Here is a 17,145-nt window from a genome sequence, read left to right on the forward strand (position 1 = left end):
AAAATTCTTCATAAGCCCAAGTTTAATATGCAAAGGAGGGAGAAATATCTTTGCTGGATCAACGAGAGGATTATGTTTAACATTCTCCTGTCCAGCAACCAAGTTTTCACAGAGTGGCCAGTCCTTTCTGAAATAGTGCATTTCTCGTGCACGACTGTCCCACTCACAAATGAAACAACAATACTTGATATATCCAAGCTTCAGTCCAAGAAGAAGTGCAGAAACTTTTAGATCACCACATATGTTCCAGTTATAATTTCTATAATTAATGGGGGTCAACAGTAATTCCATGTTCTCATACGTTTCTTTCATGTGTACAGCATGTCCAATAGGTATAGAATAGATATTTCCATTGTGTAGTAAAACAGCCTTCAGACTTAAAGCTGACGAGCCAATTAACAGTTACCATTCCTTCGAGTCATGTTCGCATCCAAGAGCACCAAACAACCCCAAGACGTAGTTGCAAAAGGTTAAACTGTCGACATGGTTGATAAATTGATTAAGGTCTTCTTGATGACTGCGAAAAACAGAAACCTGGTAATAAGAAATTCCGTTCTTGTAGCCTTGATCCCAATAATTCTGCCTGCCTCTTTGACAAATTCAAATCTCTGACCCAGTCACTCAGATCATCTTGACTGAACAGATGCGGATTAGATGTAGAAGGCTCAAAGTCTGGGTCTGCAGCAGTTTCATTTTCCACTGACATTGTTAGTTGATCTTTGTCATCCTCCATTGTCCATACTTTGGGCAGCTTTGGAACATGAAGACTTTCATCATGTGGCACTGGTCTGATGGATGAAGGAAGATTAGGATATTCTATTGACTTCTTGTTCTTTGCTGAATATCCTGTTACATTTGTAAGGCAGAAATAGCAATCTGTTACATGATCTCTCTGCTCTCTCCATATCATTGAACAGCGATCGGCATTGAAGGTCGGAATCCATTCAGCCATGCTCTATGTATGTCAGTATTTGTCTTTTGATTCCTCCCCTGCCCAGGAGATGTGGTATGCTCTGTACACAGTAAACCGAATGATTGTGCCTGCGCGGAATTCGCATAATAAGTGGTTGCATATGTGTAGGTCAGCGATTTATGTTATTTCAGTGGAAAATTCAGAATATACTGTTTCAGAAAAAGTTCATATGAGTTTTTAGAATTATAACAGAATATTATGTTTTGCATCATTTCTCAAAAACCTTACGTGATACAAAAAAATCTGAAGTCATTTCTGAAATCAGCATGAAAAAATCTATCACGAACACTCAAAAATTGTCCGAGGGACAAAACCTTGGTAACACAGTATAACAGAGATAAATACTAGCCATCCTCCCCCGTTCCACTGCCGACTGCCCGCCGATGCTCCAGTTTGTGTATTTTGGTTGCAGTGGTGACATCACATTGCAGTTCACATCACCGATGCAGCCAATCACTGAGCTATGTACTATGTTTCATTCGTTGTCAACTTTACTAAAAATGGAAACCCATGCAGATAAATATTGCTCAACAGGCTTATAATCTAAAATGTCTCTCTATGCATATGTACAGATACATTTTTCTTGCACACATTTACTATTGCTTCTCTTTTTTTTTGTTGTAGGATTGGGTAAAAGTTCTGCATCATGAGCATTTTGTGCCTTTAAAACCGGGATCCTGACTTTCAGACCAAATCTACAATCATAGGATGGGTAGCACCGCCATGCTTCCTCGCGGTGCCCTAACCATGGGAGTAGCACGTGCCATGCGTCGATTCAGTGCAGAAATTCCCGACCCACTACGTGAGGAAGAAGAATCAGAACTAACTCAGGGTATGAAGCCAACTGCCTACCGTAACGGGAAAGTACACACTAGGCCTGTCCGGCAGCGCAGCCGATTTGTGCAGAAAGATGGTCATTGCAATGTAGAGTTTATCAACCTCAGTGAGAAGAGCCAACGTTACTTGACTGACCTCTTTACCACGTGTGTGGACATTCGCTGGAGGTGGATGTTTCTCATCTTTTCCTTTACTTTTGTAGTTTCCTGGCTTATTTTTGGTTTCTCTTTTTGGCTCATTGCCTCATTGCATGGGGACTTGGCTCCACCACCTGTATCTGGGTCAGAGGAGACCCCTGCCCCTCCATGTTTCTTACAAGTCACCAGCTTTATGGCAGCCTTCCTTTTTTCTTTAGAAACTCAAACTTCCATTGGCTATGGATTTCGAAGTGTTACAGAGGAATGCCCATTGGCGGTATTGACCGTAGTACTGCAGTGCATCGTGGGATGCATAATTGATGCCTTCATTATTGGAGCCATCATGGCAAAAATTGCCAAACCAAAAAAAAGAAATGAAACTCTTGTGTTCACAGAAAATGCAATCATAGCTTTAAGAGATGGCAAATTGTGTCTCATGTGGAGAGTCGCAAATCTACGGAAAAGCCATTTAGTAGAAGCCCATGTACGAGCACAGCTCCTGCAGGTAAGAGACAATGCAGTAAAAGGCTTTGTTTTTTCATAAAGAATCATGGTGGATTGAGGGTGGATATTTTTCTAGTGCACAAAAAAGCACAAGCCACTTATATTAATTAAATTAAGAAATATTACATGATCAAAAATAGAATTACCAGTAAATGACAGAATCTGAACCATATGTCAGGGAAAGCCAGGAGAGGCAGGCAGAGATTTTAGGAAAAATTAAACAGTCTGAGGTCAAACTTGAGCGGTCATCTATGGGTTAATCCAGAAAAGTTGTTTAGTAATAGCTGGATCAGAACACAAAATAGTAATACAGAAAAACACAACAGGTAGCAGCCAAGCAAAATAAAAACTGTAACTTGGAATAGAGAATAGGAAGCTTAAACATGGCGCCAGGACCACTGAATTGCCAAGTCAGCCCTCTGTCTAGTTTCCTTGATTGGACGGTCAACCAAATGCTTTGACTGTCCTGGGAAAGTGTCCCTCAACCTAATTGAGTGGTGGAGTTCACTTAGCATGTATTGATTTGCATCTTCTCGAAGCGCCACCAAGAAGACCAAAGCATCATGAACTGGCAGAGAAAAGGCCACCTCTGCTAGTTGTAAAAGTTCTAGCACGTATAAAGTGTAATGATCCACCTCTAAGTTGCTGGTGGTGCCTTTGTGAAGTTGAGCCGGTCACACACCTAAGAAATTGATCAGCCAAAATGCCACCCATTTTCAGCTAATAAAGGCTACAAAAATTCTAACTTAGCAACCTACTTTTTGGGGAGGTTTCCTCCCTCACCAAGGATAATTCAAGTATAATTTTAAGTTGATGAATCCCCCAAAAGACCACGATCACACATTCGGTATTTGGTCAGTATTTTACATCAGTATTTGTAAACCAAAACCAGGAGTGGATGATAAATGCGGAAGTTTCTTATTTTCATGTGTACCAATGATTTATAGATTAAAATGTAAAATGACGATTAACTCTTTAAAGATCTGCAACAATTTTTCATTGTATACAGAATAATGTGATATTTAGATACCTATCCATTCATGGTGAAAACCCCCCAGAAATTTAAGGATATACTGCAAATCTTTGCATCCATCACCTACTCTGCAACACATTTGCAAGTAGCACATTTTTTATGTCTCAAAGTATAGAAACTAGAGAAGAAATATTCAGATCGGGGTGACAAGTGATAAACCTAGACTACATGATTATGTGACATTAATAACTATTAGGATTAGGACCTCCCTGTGCCACTGTTACAATTCCATGCACTCGGTGTCTTTTTAATTACGCACTAAAATCTTTTAAATAAAAGAAAATTAGTTATCGAAAAGACAGAGGCAGATAATTACCATTCTTGCCTATAATTACTTGGCTTAAAGACCCCTATATACAAGAAAAAAACTCAACTAAACCAGTAGATTTTGGCTTGATGATATGGCTATCTGATATATGGGGGGGTCTCCCAAATTCCTCAAACAGATGATGTCATGGAAAAGAATGATCAGGCAAGTTAAATTTCAGTATAAATTGTAATAAAGGGGTATTCCAACTTGAGACTCTAAAAACCTCATCTGCTAGTATCACAGAGGTCCTGTGCACCCAATTTTTCTGTTCAGAGCAGCCATCAGCAGCTTCATTTTCTATTGAAATCAGTAAAGAGTTGTCTGCCATTGCCAGTAAAACTATGGGGAGAGTCCGTCAGTGTGGGATTATGGGAGCCTGTCCTTTGGGACTCACACCTATCAGCGAATTGAAGAGGCAATAGCCCTCTAAAGAACAGGATTCAGCTGCAGAACTACTGAAAAAGGGGGTACCGTAGATGCTCAATGACCACATTGATGATCTGTCCCAGAATAGGCACACACACACACAATATAAACATACAGGGTGGGCCATTTATATGGATACAACTAAATAAAATGGGAATAGTTGATGACATCAACTTCCTGTATGTGGCACATTATTATATGGGAGGGGGAAACTTTTCAAGATGGGTGGTGACCATGGTGGCCTTTTTGAAGTGGGCCATTTTGGATCCAACTTTATTTTTTTCAATGGGAAAAGGGTCATTTGACACATCAAACGTATTGAGAATTTCACAAGGAAAACAATAGTGTGCTTGGTTTAAACGTAACTTTAATCTTTCATGAGTTATTTACAAGTTTATGACCACTCATAAAATGTGTTCAAAGTGCTGCCCATTGTGCTGGATTGTCAATGCAACGCTCTTTTCCCACTCTTGACACACTGATAGCAACACCTCAGAAGAAATGCTAACACAGGCTTCCAGTGTCCGTTGTTTCAGATGCTGCACATCTCATATCGTCACAGCATAGACAATTGCCTTCAGGTGACCCCAAAGATAAAAGTTTAATGGGGTCAGATCAGGAGACCGTGGTGGCCATTCAACTGGCCCATGACAACCAATCCACTTTCCAGAAAACTGTTCATGTAGGAATGCTCAGACCTGACACCCATAATTGATGGTATGGTGTGGTGTATGGGGTACAAAGATACTGGGGCCATTCTTCATCAATGGAAACCTCAATGCCACTGAATATCTGAAATTGCTACATGATGATGTGTTGCCCTCTTTATGCACTGAAGATGGCACGTTCCCTGAATTTTTCCAGCAAGATGGTGCACCACCACATTATGAATATCAGGTCTGAGCATTCCTACAAGGAATCTGACCCCCTTAGACTAGCATTTCTTCTGCGGCGTTGCTATCAGTGTGTCAAGAGTGGGAGAAGAGGGTTGCATTGACAATCCAACACAATGGACAGCACTTTAAACACATTTTATAAGTGGTCATAAACTTGTAAATAACTCATAAAAGAATTAAGTTACATTAAAACCAAGCACACCATTGTTTTTCTTGTGAAATTCTCAATAAGTTTGATGTGTCACATGACCCTCTTCCCATTGAAAAAAATAAAGTTGGATCCAAAGTAGCTGACTTCAAAATTGCTGTCATGGTCACCATCCATCTTGAAATGTTCACCCCTCCCATATACTAATGTGCCACAAACAGGAAGTTGATATCACCAACCATTCCCATTTTATTTAGGTGTACCAATATATAAATGGCCCACCCTGTGTGTATGTGTGTGTGTGTGTGTGTGTGTGTGTGTGTGTGTGTGTATATATATATATATATATACACACACACTGCTCAAAAAATAAAGGTAACACTAGACACTCTTAGTGAGCAGACACATGGATGTTAGTGACCTTCCTATCATTTCTACCTGTTGTTTATTTCATTGGCACAACAGAAGGAGAAATTGAATCACAATCAGTGTTGATTTCACAGAAGTGTGACTGACTTGGAGTTACATTTTGTTGTTTAAGTGTTCCGTTTACTTTTTTGAGCAATATATATATATATATATATATATATTCTATATAAAAAAATTTTAATGTAGAAAACATATTCTGGTAAATGTTCTGCACATGAGTAGATGTGTGGCTGGGATGCTGGATGCAGTCATATTATGTTGCTAGAGTAAAGCTCAGCCTACTCAGGTCTCGTGGTGCCTAGCTACCAACTGCACCTCAATTCCTCTACCCCAAACCATTAACTCCTATTCCACATTGAATTCCAGAATTTGCAACTTGTTGCCTTTTTATCAATTTTCTACCGTAAACGTCCCAAGTACATTTGCAAGTCTCGAGACTAAACTCTTGACAAACCACTGAATCTGGGCTGTAGAATTTAAGAAATGTTATTTTATCCTTCATAACTAGAGGGTTCTATTCTTAGCAATAATTAGTTGAGTATTTATCTACTGGCATCCAAGGTCGCACTGGCAGAAACACCAGGAAAAAAATGTGCCGGATGTATTGGGTTACAGGATTTAATTTCCCTCCAATGTTAACTTATGATCCGGAGAGAATAATCCGATTTTGAGTTTAGGATATATTTTCTAAGAAAATTGCATAATGATATTTTTGGATTTTGGGCCAAAATTACATAATATGAATGTCACATTATTCAACAATCATTCGTTCCAAAAAATGTTTTATACCATTCTTTTATAATATATGTAGTATGATATTTTCAATACTGGACTGGCCAGGGTTGAAATAATTTTACTGAATTTTGAATTTTTACTAAATTGTAAATTCTTATTTAGTTTTACAAACCTTTAGATTATGATTCAGGTCATCTTTTATCTTATTTCGTTACCTTTACAACCCTTATATACTTGGCCCTAACTCAAGATCCTGCAATGTGTCCGCTTGCAGTCACATTGTATTTTAGTGCCAAATTTCTAAATGTCACTTCCAGAAATACTTAAAACGTGACTGCAAAGGCATTTGTATCCAACATCGTACCTGCTCCTTATTAGTTGTTTATATTTTATTATAGTCTTCTACTATGTGCATTTATTCCAATTTTCATTTGTGTTTTCATCTATGTTTTTTAACAGCCTAGAGTCACCCCAGAAGGAGAATACCTTCCATTAGACCATTCCGATATCAATGTTGGATTTGACAGTGGTACGGACAGAATATTTCTGGTTTCTCCAGTTACCATTGTTCATGAGATTGATGAAGAAAGTCCTTTGTATGAGATTGGCAAAGCAGATCTGGAAACGGCAAACTTTGAGTTGGTAGTCATTCTAGAAGGAATGGTGGAGGCCACAGCAATGACTACTCAGTGTCGGAGTTCCTATCTTCCTTCTGAGATCTTATGGGGTTGCAGATTTGAACCAGTTCTTTTTGAAAAACGCAATCACTATGAGGTAGACTACCTACACTTTCATCGCACTTATGAAGTCTCAAGTACACCAACATGCAGCGCCAAAAAGCTTTCTGAAAGAAAATACTCAATAGTGTCTCGCAGTTCATTCTGCTATGAGAACGAAGTGGCCCTTAACGGCATCTGTGATGAAGAGCCACCTGCCCTTATGGACACGAAATCACTAAATCCAGAGGTTTCACTTGAGTTAGACATGCTTAGGGTTGTAGATCCCTTAGAAGAAATATTACTAACATGATTTTCTGAGTGATTCTACATTGACCATTATTGGGTGGGCATTAGGGGTGAAAAGGGCAGACAGAAATTCATGGTAGTATGGAAATATACATGCAGAAGAAATATTTTTTACTCCTGCATCTTTTTACATGAAAATAGGGTTTCTGGTATGGGGATGAAGTAATTTTTAATGGAGTAGGAGATCAGACGTATTCATACAAAACTACTATTGGCGTTTCTTCGCCACCATGATTTGTGAAGTGATCTTCGTGTTAATAACAAGTCACTCAAGTAATTTACTTTCTGATACTAGATAGTTTTTGTTTAATTGTTTTCAGAAAATGCTGCTTATTCTTTTTTTGTGTGATTCTGAGTAGCCAAGAATTTATTACTTACATGTACAGTGGGTAAGGAAAGTATTCAGATCCCTTTAAATTTTTCACTCTTTGTTTCATTGCAGTCATTTGGTAAAGTCAAATAAGTTCATTTTTTTCTCATTAATGTACACTCTGCACCCCATCTTGACTGAAAAAAACCAGGAAATGTAGAAATTTTTGCAAATTTACTAAAAAAGAAAAACTGAAATATCACATATTCAGACCCTTTGCTCAGTATTGAGGAGGAGCACTCTTTTGAGCTAGTACAGCCATGAGTCTTCTTGGGAATGATGCAACAAGTTTTTCACACCTGGATTTGGGGATCCTCTGCCATTCTTCCTTGCAGATCCTCTCCAGTTCTGTCAGGTTAGATGGTGAATGTTGGTGGACATCCATTTTCAGGTCTCTCCAGAGATGCTCAATTGGGTTTAGGTCAGGGCTCTGGCTGGGCCAGTCAAGAATGGCATAGAGTTGTTCTGAAGCCATGCCATTGTTGTTTTAGCGGTGTGCTTAGCGTCATTGTCTTGTTGGAAGGTGAACCTTCAGCCAAGTCTGAGCTCCAGAGCACTCTGGAAGAGGTTTTCATCCAGGATATCTCGGTACTTCCTTCATTTGCAACCAGTCATCCTGTCCCTGCAGCTGAAAAACACCCCCATAGCATGTTTCACTGTTGGCATTGTATTGGGCAGGTGATGAGCATTGCCTGATTTTCTCCACACATACCGCTTAGAATGATCACCAAAAAGTTCTATCTTTGTCTCATCAGATCAGAGAATCTTACTTCTCATATGCAAAGCACAAGCCGCGGAGACATCATCACATGTTTCTCAATGCAAGCAATGACTAGCCAGGTCTTTCCCCGGGAAGGAACAACCACAGGAAGGGCAGTCTCCAATGAAGGAAACCACCTATGCCAAAACATGGTATCCATCCACAGACAGCTGTTTCAGGGTATTGCCCTTCATCAGTGTAGGGTAGGAAACTGGCTAGTAGGAGCAATGCCTAGTAAAAGACTCTGAAAAATGAGGATGAATGAACTCATGGAGATCAACATCCAACACTGCGGAGACACCATCACATGTTTCTCAATGCAGTGATTCTAGAGCAATGCCCCCATCCCTTATGGGAAATATGCAAAAACATGCAAAACACAAGCCGCGGAGACACCATCACATGTTTCTCAACGCAAGCAATGACTAACCAGGTCTTTCCCCGGGAAGGAACAACCACGGGAAGGGCAGTCTCCAATGAAGGAAACCACCTATGCCAAAACATGGTATCCATCCACAGACAGCTGTTTCAGGGTATTGCCCCTCATCAGTGTGGAGTAGCAAACTGGCTAGTAGGAGCAATGCCTAGTAAAAGACTGAAAAATGAGGATGAATGAACTCGTGGAGATCAACATTCAACACTGCGGAGACACCATCACATGTTTCTCAACGCAGTGATTCTAGAGCAATGCCCCCATCCCTTATGGGAAATATGCAAAAACATGCAAAACACAAGCCGCGGAGACACCATCACGTTTCTCAACGCAAGCAATGACTAGCCAGGTTTCCATCAGTTTCCTACTCCACACTGATGAGGGGCAATACCCCGCAACAGCTGTCTGTGGATGGATACCATGTTTTGGCATAGGTGGTTTCCTTCATTGGAGACTGCCCTTCCCGTGGTTGTTCCTTCCCGGGGAAAGACCTGGCTAGTCATTGCTTGCGTTGAGAAACATGTGATGGTGTCTCCGCGGCTTGTGTTTTGCATGTTTTTGCATATTTCCCATAAGGGATGGGGGCATTGCTCTAGAATCACTGCGTTGAGAAACATGTGATGGTGTCTCCGCAGTGTTGGATGTTGATCTCCATGAGTTCATTCATCCTCATTTTTCACAGTCTTTTACTAGTACTAGCCAGTTTCCTACTCCACACTGATGAGGGGCAATATGCAGAAACAGCTGTCTGTGGATGGATACCTTTTTTTTTGGCATAGGTGGTTTCCTTCATTGAAGACTGCCCTTCCCGTGGTTGTTCCTTCCCGGGGAAAGACCTGCCTAGTCATTGCTTGCGTTGAGAAACATGTGATGGTGTCTCAGCGGCTTGTGTTTTGCATGTTTTTGCATATTTCCCATAAGGGATGGGGGCATTTCTCTAGAATCACTGTGTTGAGAAACATGTGATGGTGTCTCCGCAGTGTTGGATGTTGATCTCCATGAGTTCTTATTTCTCATAGTCTGAGAGTCCATCATGTGTTTTTTAGCAAACTCAATTTGGGCTTTCATATGTCTTGCATTGAGGAGAGGCTTCCATCGGGCCACTCTGCTATAAAGGCCCGACTGGTGGAGGGCTGCAATGATAGTTGACTTTGTGGAATTTTCTCTCATCTCCCTACTGCATTTGTGGAGCTCAGCCACAGTGATCTTGGGGTTCTTTTTTTACCTCTCTCACCAAGGCTTTTCTCCCACGTTTGCTCTGTTTGGCTGGACAGCCAGGTCTAGGAAGACTTCTGGTGGTCCCAAATGTCTTCCATTTAAGGATTATGGAGGCCACTGTGTTCTTAGGAACCTTGAGTACTGCTTTTATAAATCAAGTCCTATCAGTTTAATTTAACACAACTGGACTCCAATGAAGGAGTAGAACCATCTCAAGGAGGATCATAAGGAAATGGACAGCATGTGTCTTAAATATGAGTGTCTGCGCAAAGGGTCTGAATACTTATGATCATGTGATATTTTTAATAAATTTGCAAAAATTTCTACCTTTGTTTTTTTTCAGACAAGATGGCGTGCAGAGTGTACATTAATGAGAAAAAAAATGAACTTTTTTGAATTCACCAAATGGCTGCAATGAAACAAAGAGTGAAACATTTAAAGGGGTCTGAATACTTTCCATACCCACTGTAATGCAAGTTATAACTATGGGGATTTTGGCAAAGCATCAGCAAAAATAAGCTTAATATGAAAACCTTATAACAAAGATTGGTGTGTCTTTTTCAAATTAAGGCACTTTACTGACTTCTGTGAAGTGGAGAAACACAATTCGTTCGGAATATCATGGAAACATTTGCTGAGAATTACAATTCAAGAAGCTTAAGAGCCAAACCAAATGAAACCCTGAAACTTGAAAGTGCAACCAAAGTATACCTATTACCTATACACAACGGAGAATCATTTTCTGATCGGTATTGAGATCTGTGTATTTCATTGATGTGTTCACAAATTAATTATTAGGACATCAGACACTATTATGTACCAAGGTCCTAGAAAATGAAGGTGGCTTTTGGAACATGTTTCAAAGTAAAAAGTAGACTAAAGTCCATCAGGTTCAACCTATACCCTAACATGTTGATCTAAAGGAAGGCAAAAAAAAATCTCTGTCCCATCACAAAATCTAGTACCCATAAACTATAATATTACATTTTTCAAGTTAGGCATCCAGGCCCTCCTCAAATCTTATTCAAGTAATTTTTGTATTCATTGTGGTGTATTTTAATTACACCCATAGCCTAAACAATTTGCAATCTAATCTTCCAGAATGTACAGTATATTTAATGGGAGTCTGTCAACCCCAAAATGACTTTTAGACTTAATATACAGTGATGAAGGGACTTGACCCTTGTAAGAATTATACTAGTACTGTAGCTGTTACTGTACAGTGCTTGAGAATAAAACCTTTAAATTTATATGCAAATGAGGGACCTTCAGTACACCCACGACATAGTCATGATCTGGGTACTCCATTACACTACCTCAAAATGTGTCTTTGGGACTGCCCTAGCTCATGATGGACAAGGCTCACTCCTGGACCGAACGCTTCCCCGTGTAGGTGCGCATGTACATTGGTTGTGACTGCAGTGGCCACTTACACACACACACGGTGGGGGGTGGCAATCTCCTACCTGGCTCACTGCAGACGCCACGGCATCAGCAAAGAGTAACTAGGAACGAGAATGCCACCAGCTTCTCCAAGCCGGCATATCCGGTGCAATGCCTTGATTTAATCTACATTTACACTGCAAGATTATCGTGAATAAACTTTCTTAAGAATGTTCGTTTCATGATTATCTTGCCATGTAAACGGGCTGCCGTTCACCCGATGAACGAGCAAACTCGATAGTGATAGTTCAATGGGTGAAATGATCTTTTCTGTAGCACAGAAGATCAACATTCTTGGTGGCGCATCCTGTGTAAACAGGAATATCGCTGCCGAGAGCAGGGTCAGGTTTTGCACACTGAGCGATCTGACAGATTATTTACTGCAGTCCGCCTGTGTGAACAGGTTATTAAAGAGGTTGTCCACTACTAGGACAACCCCTTCTTAAACTAAATGTTCGACCTGATAGAATAATAAAGCCTGTACTCTCCTCCTGTGCCAGCTCCATTCCAGCAGTGTCGGCACTCGCGGTCCCAGGGCTGTGATGCGGTGTTGGGACATGTGATGCCTGGCGCCCAATCAGCACTGGCGTCACTGTCTCCACCTTTGACAAACTGAACATGAAGAGGAAGTCCAGGATCAGCTGCAGCCTTGGCTTACTCTTCTTGTTCTGTTCGTCCAAAGGCGGAGACAGTGACGCCAGCGCTGATTGGGTGCCGGCATCATGTGTCCCAACACTACATCACAGCCCCGAGAAGAGCAAGTGCCGACACCACAGGAACAAGGGATGGGAGTATAGTCCTCCTTATTTTATCGGGGACAAACAGCTTAAGAAGGCGTTGTCCTAATAGTGGACAACCAACCCTTTTAAATGACCACCAATCGGTAAATGATCAGCAGTCATGTAGTGCCGTTAGTTGGTTCGTGTAGGCAGATGTCATCAGTGTTCAAAACACCTATTGTTAAATTACAGTTGTCTTCTGATAAGTGGCAAAATCAAAGACCCAAAGTCTCAATGGGCAGCCACCAACTGGTGGAAAATAAAACAAGCAGAAGAAAACTGTTGTGTGCTTTCTATGATATGGTCTACCAATAAATAGTGTAACCACCTGGTAGACAAGTCTTATAATTGTCAGGACAGTTATGAAAACTCTTCGCCATATTAGCAGTTTTTGAAGGATCATCTGACAACCCTCACTGCAGGTTCTCCGCTGTAAAATCATCACACTTTAGATCTCTGGTTTTAATGATTATACACTTTTTATGTATGGATGCCTTCATGATACATTATCTCTCCCCCTGCCCATAGCTAAAGCGGCTACTCTATGTCACGAAACACCGACCCATTCTGCCATATTCAAAATATTCATTCCTAAATTTTTTTCATGTTCAGTGTAAGGTGAAGCAAGACTTTAGTACCTATGTATGAAATCTATACCGGATCACTTTTTAAGCCAAATAAGAGATTTCCAACTATTTTGACATTTTAAAAAAGCACAAAATAGAATTGAGTCCAGGTTTTTCTTCTCATATGACCCTAAAAGAGTGCCAAAAGTACAAAATTTAAAGGAAACTGGAATCATTGGTCACTGTCAAGTCCAATAATATATTATTCTGGGAAGATGTTTCTACAAACTTATTAAAGGGAATCTTCACGATGTAATCTGAGAGCAGCATATTGTAAAGGCAGAGAGCTTGATTCCAGCGATGTATCACTTACTGGGCTGCGCGCTGTATTTTTGGTAAAATCACTGTTTAATCAGCAGGAGATTATCACTAGAGTGCTAGTAAACCTGCTGCCATGTAGTCCAAGTCCGCTCCCACCTCTGTTTGGCAGCTTTCTGCCTATGCACAGTGTAGACAGATGGCAGCCAATCAGTGGTGTGGGCGGGCCTATATAGAGATCAGCTTTCTGAGAACTGGTAGATTTGTAGCAGATAAAACTGATTTTACCAAAATGACAGCAAGCAGCTCAGTAAGTGACATATCGCTGGAATCCGCGTCTCTGCTCTCAGATGAGTAGCAAAAACCTGGTGACAGATTCCCTTTAAGTTGAAAGGTCCTACAAGTGCCATGAATCATACATAACTGAAATCTGTACTGGGCATACACAGTGGTCTGGGTATAAGAGTATGGTGGAGTAAGAAGCAAGAAATAGTAATGTATATCATTAATCCTGTTTTGTCCTACATTATATCTATAATATTTTGCCAAAATAACAATTTACATGTGTAACTGGGAGCGATTCCAGCATTGTGTTATCCCTGTTCAAGGTGCAAATGTTTCAGGTTTCTTTCAAATAAAGAATATTTTGAATCTTAATAGAATAGTTTTGTTCTAGTGTCTACAAATATTGCAGAAGTTAATTGGTTTCTGAGTAGTGAATGTGTGCAGTTCACTGCAGCCAAGAATAATTACGTCAAATGTTTTAAAAATGTTTTAAAGAGGTTATGCATTATGGAAATCTTTAAAGGGAACCTGTCACCAGGTTTAGAAGATATCAGATAAGACCAGCACCTTTCAGGGCTTATATAGAGCATTCTATAATGCTGTACTGTATATCTGCCCCCAACCTGACCTGTAAGAGAAGAAAAAGACCTTTCATTATACGGTACGAGGAGTGTCGCTCTTCTTAGTCCAACGCCTCCCATCTTCTTGCGATGCCGCCCTCCTTCTTGCTTTGTGTGGATGATGTGTCCCTGCATCATCCACACAGGCTCCCAGGCATTGCGCTACTGTATAAGTGTACTTCTCTGCCCTGTTAAGGGCAGAGCAAAGTGCTGCAGTGCGCATACGTCGGGGCTCTTTGACCTTCCCCGGCACCTGCGCAGAGAAGTACGCCTGCACGGGAGCACGATGCCGGGGATCCTGTGTGGATGATGCAGGGTCACGTCATCCACAAGAAGCAAGCAGGAGGGCGACGATCATAAGAAGATGGGAGGCGCCGGACCAAGACCTGCGACACCCCTCGAGCTGGACAGCCACGCAGGTGAGTATAATAAAATGTCTTTTTCTTCTCTTACAGGTCAGGTTGGGGACAGATATATGTGGCGCTCCTGAGACTTCAGTCGCCACAGTGGTACTGCACCTTCTCCTAAGGTGTAGTGCCCCACCATCCAGGTAAGGTGGGAACTCCTGACCACGCTCCACACCTGCATTCCACACATAGGATAGTTCAGTGGGGCCACCTAACAGCTTCATGCTGGGGGTTAGCAGAGCACCCCACGTGGAACCCTGCTTCGTAACATGAGATGTGCTGGGAGGCGGGTGGAGAGAGATGATACAAAAGAGAGGGAAGAGTGAGAGTTAGTGGTCAGTTGGTTAGAGGAGAGAGAAGATGGGTGTCTGAGAGACGTGCTGCAGCAGGTCCTAGTGATCTGGGCTGCTGGCACGAGAAAGACCAGAGAAAGAGACTGATAAGATTGATAACCTAACCTTCAATAAGAGAGAGTGAACCGATAGGAACGAAGGAGAAAAGAAGGACGGTGGGAAGCAGGTTGAGAAAGAGAGAGAACCCTTCCAGTCCGGAGAGCGCAAAGGCCGGGGCCCGGTCCCCGAGGTTGATTGGATCTTTATGTCCAGCAACAGACACCGGAGGAGTAGTGAGCCGCTAACGCCTTGCTCCCATCATAGACTTGGGACACAACAGCAACTGAATAGAGAGCCGGGACGCAGTGAGGAGTCCCCGAAGCAGGCTACAGCTGTCTGTCATACAAGTAAAGACTAGGAACACCTAGAGAGAGGCATTCCAGGGTAACTAAGTACTGGAGTGCTTCGCACCTAAAGGCGCATTGGAGGAGTCGTTCAGTAAGGTACATGTTGGCGGAGTGTGGAATGGAGAATCCTAACCTGCCTGGAGGTTGGCTGGAGTCCTGACCTGGAGAGCACAGTACGGAGGCAGGCAGTTGTGTGAACTGCAAACAGTGAGTAAAGCTTTGGAACCACATACTCTGGTGTCCTCCAGTTATTCCCGCACCACTACACCTGCGTACCAGCATCTATACCATCCTGTGCCTCTCCTCATCCATTGCACCTACACTGCCCTGGGACTACAGCTCCACCTGTGGGGAGCTATACCATCTCTGCTGCACCACACCATCAGTCCCAGCGGATCTGTATGCAGCGTTGCCAAACACCACGTGTGGCGTCACAAACTATTCATATAAACTTTAACACCATTAACATCACCGCCATTGATATTGGGCACCCAGGGCCACGGACTGGGTCACCGCTGCTGTGACACATTCCCACCTTGACACCGGCCCGGTACTGAGTACCCCACTGCCCTGGGTGTGCGAGGGCGAGCCATATACAGCATTATAGAATACTGTACATAAAGGCCCCGTCACACTAAGCGATGCACCAGCGATCCCGACAACGATATGACCCGGTCAGGATCGCTGGTGCATCGCTAAGTGGTCGCTAGTGAGCTGCCAAACAGGCAGATCTCACTAGCGATGTAGCGACGCAGCAGCGGTCGTTACTTACCTGTCAGACGCAGCGATGAAGACGTCCTTCCGCCCGCTTCCACGCGTCGCGGCCGACGAGAAACGGCCCAGGACGTTCTCGCGCAATCAGCGATAACCAGCGGGGGAGCCGGTCGGAGGTAAGTATCACACATAGCGATATCGCTAGCAATATCGCTGCTGCGTCACAAAATCGGTGACGCTTTAGAGATATTGCTAGTGATACCGCTTAGTGTGACGGGGCCTTTAGACCTGAAAGCTGGTGGCCTTATCTCATATCGGCCAAACCTGGTGACACGTTCCCTTTATGACCCATTTAGACAAGCTGATAACCAGGAATGAGCATTCACTAGAGTACTCATCCACTTGGCTAGTGTAAAAACATGCAGGCAATCATTGAATAAATGAGCAAAACGCTTGTTTGCCGGGTGATGGAATATTCATGCTGGTATTAAAAACATAGTTCTTGGCAGCGCGTCATCCTGGGTAAACGCGTGAAGTGCTGATGATAATATTCTATGTGCACAGAACAATTGTATTAATGATTGTTCTGTGCACATAGGATCTTCGTTGGTCTGTATTCCTGAACGGTGGTCATTTAAAGGCCACGATTGGCAACTGTAAATGTATCTGTTATCAAAAAATTAATCACAGGATTTCCATGAAAATAACAGAAACCTGTGAGTATTGAGTTTTTCTGAGGCACCACAACAGGGGAAATCATGCATTATCATGTTCTGTATATTGCAGAATGACATGTGTCCTTCTTAAAGAGAGAAGCGTTCTTATTTTGCTGTCCATAGTCAATCAAGGATGTACGCACTGGCCACGAGTCTGCTATGAGGCTGTCGAGCAGATGTTAGGGGACCCTGTGCCAGTCCATGCATTGTGGTCTGACTATGGTCTGCAAAACACAACTGCTATCCACTCTGATGCCATGATAAGGCCACCTTTATCAACTCAGCATACATTCAAAGGAAACATGAAAATATAAAAATGGGTTT

The 17,145-nt window shown here is 42.1% G+C and overlaps 1 protein-coding gene across 1 annotated transcript in view; it reads left to right on the forward strand.

Moving 5' to 3' along the window:
* KCNJ14 (potassium inwardly rectifying channel subfamily J member 14) overlaps positions 1-7,855 on the forward strand; it is a 99,760-nt gene extending 91,905 nt beyond the window's left edge. Inside the window, exons 2-3 of the mRNA XM_073569899.1 lie at positions 1,598-2,452; positions 6,888-7,855. Coding sequence (XP_073426000.1) covers positions 1,682-2,452; positions 6,888-7,457 — 1,341 coding nt within the window. The 5' untranslated portion in view covers positions 1,598-1,681 and the 3' untranslated portion in view covers positions 7,458-7,855. The remainder of the gene's footprint in view (positions 1-1,597; positions 2,453-6,887) is intronic.
* The last annotated feature ends 9,290 nt before the right edge of the window (positions 7,856-17,145 follow it).

This window comes from Dendrobates tinctorius, unplaced genomic scaffold, assembly GCF_039654945.1.
Source record: "Dendrobates tinctorius isolate UK_male_01 unplaced genomic scaffold, ASM3965494v1 ptg000028l, whole genome shotgun sequence".
NCBI classification, from domain to species: Eukaryota; Metazoa; Chordata; class Amphibia; order Anura; family Dendrobatidae; genus Dendrobates; species Dendrobates tinctorius.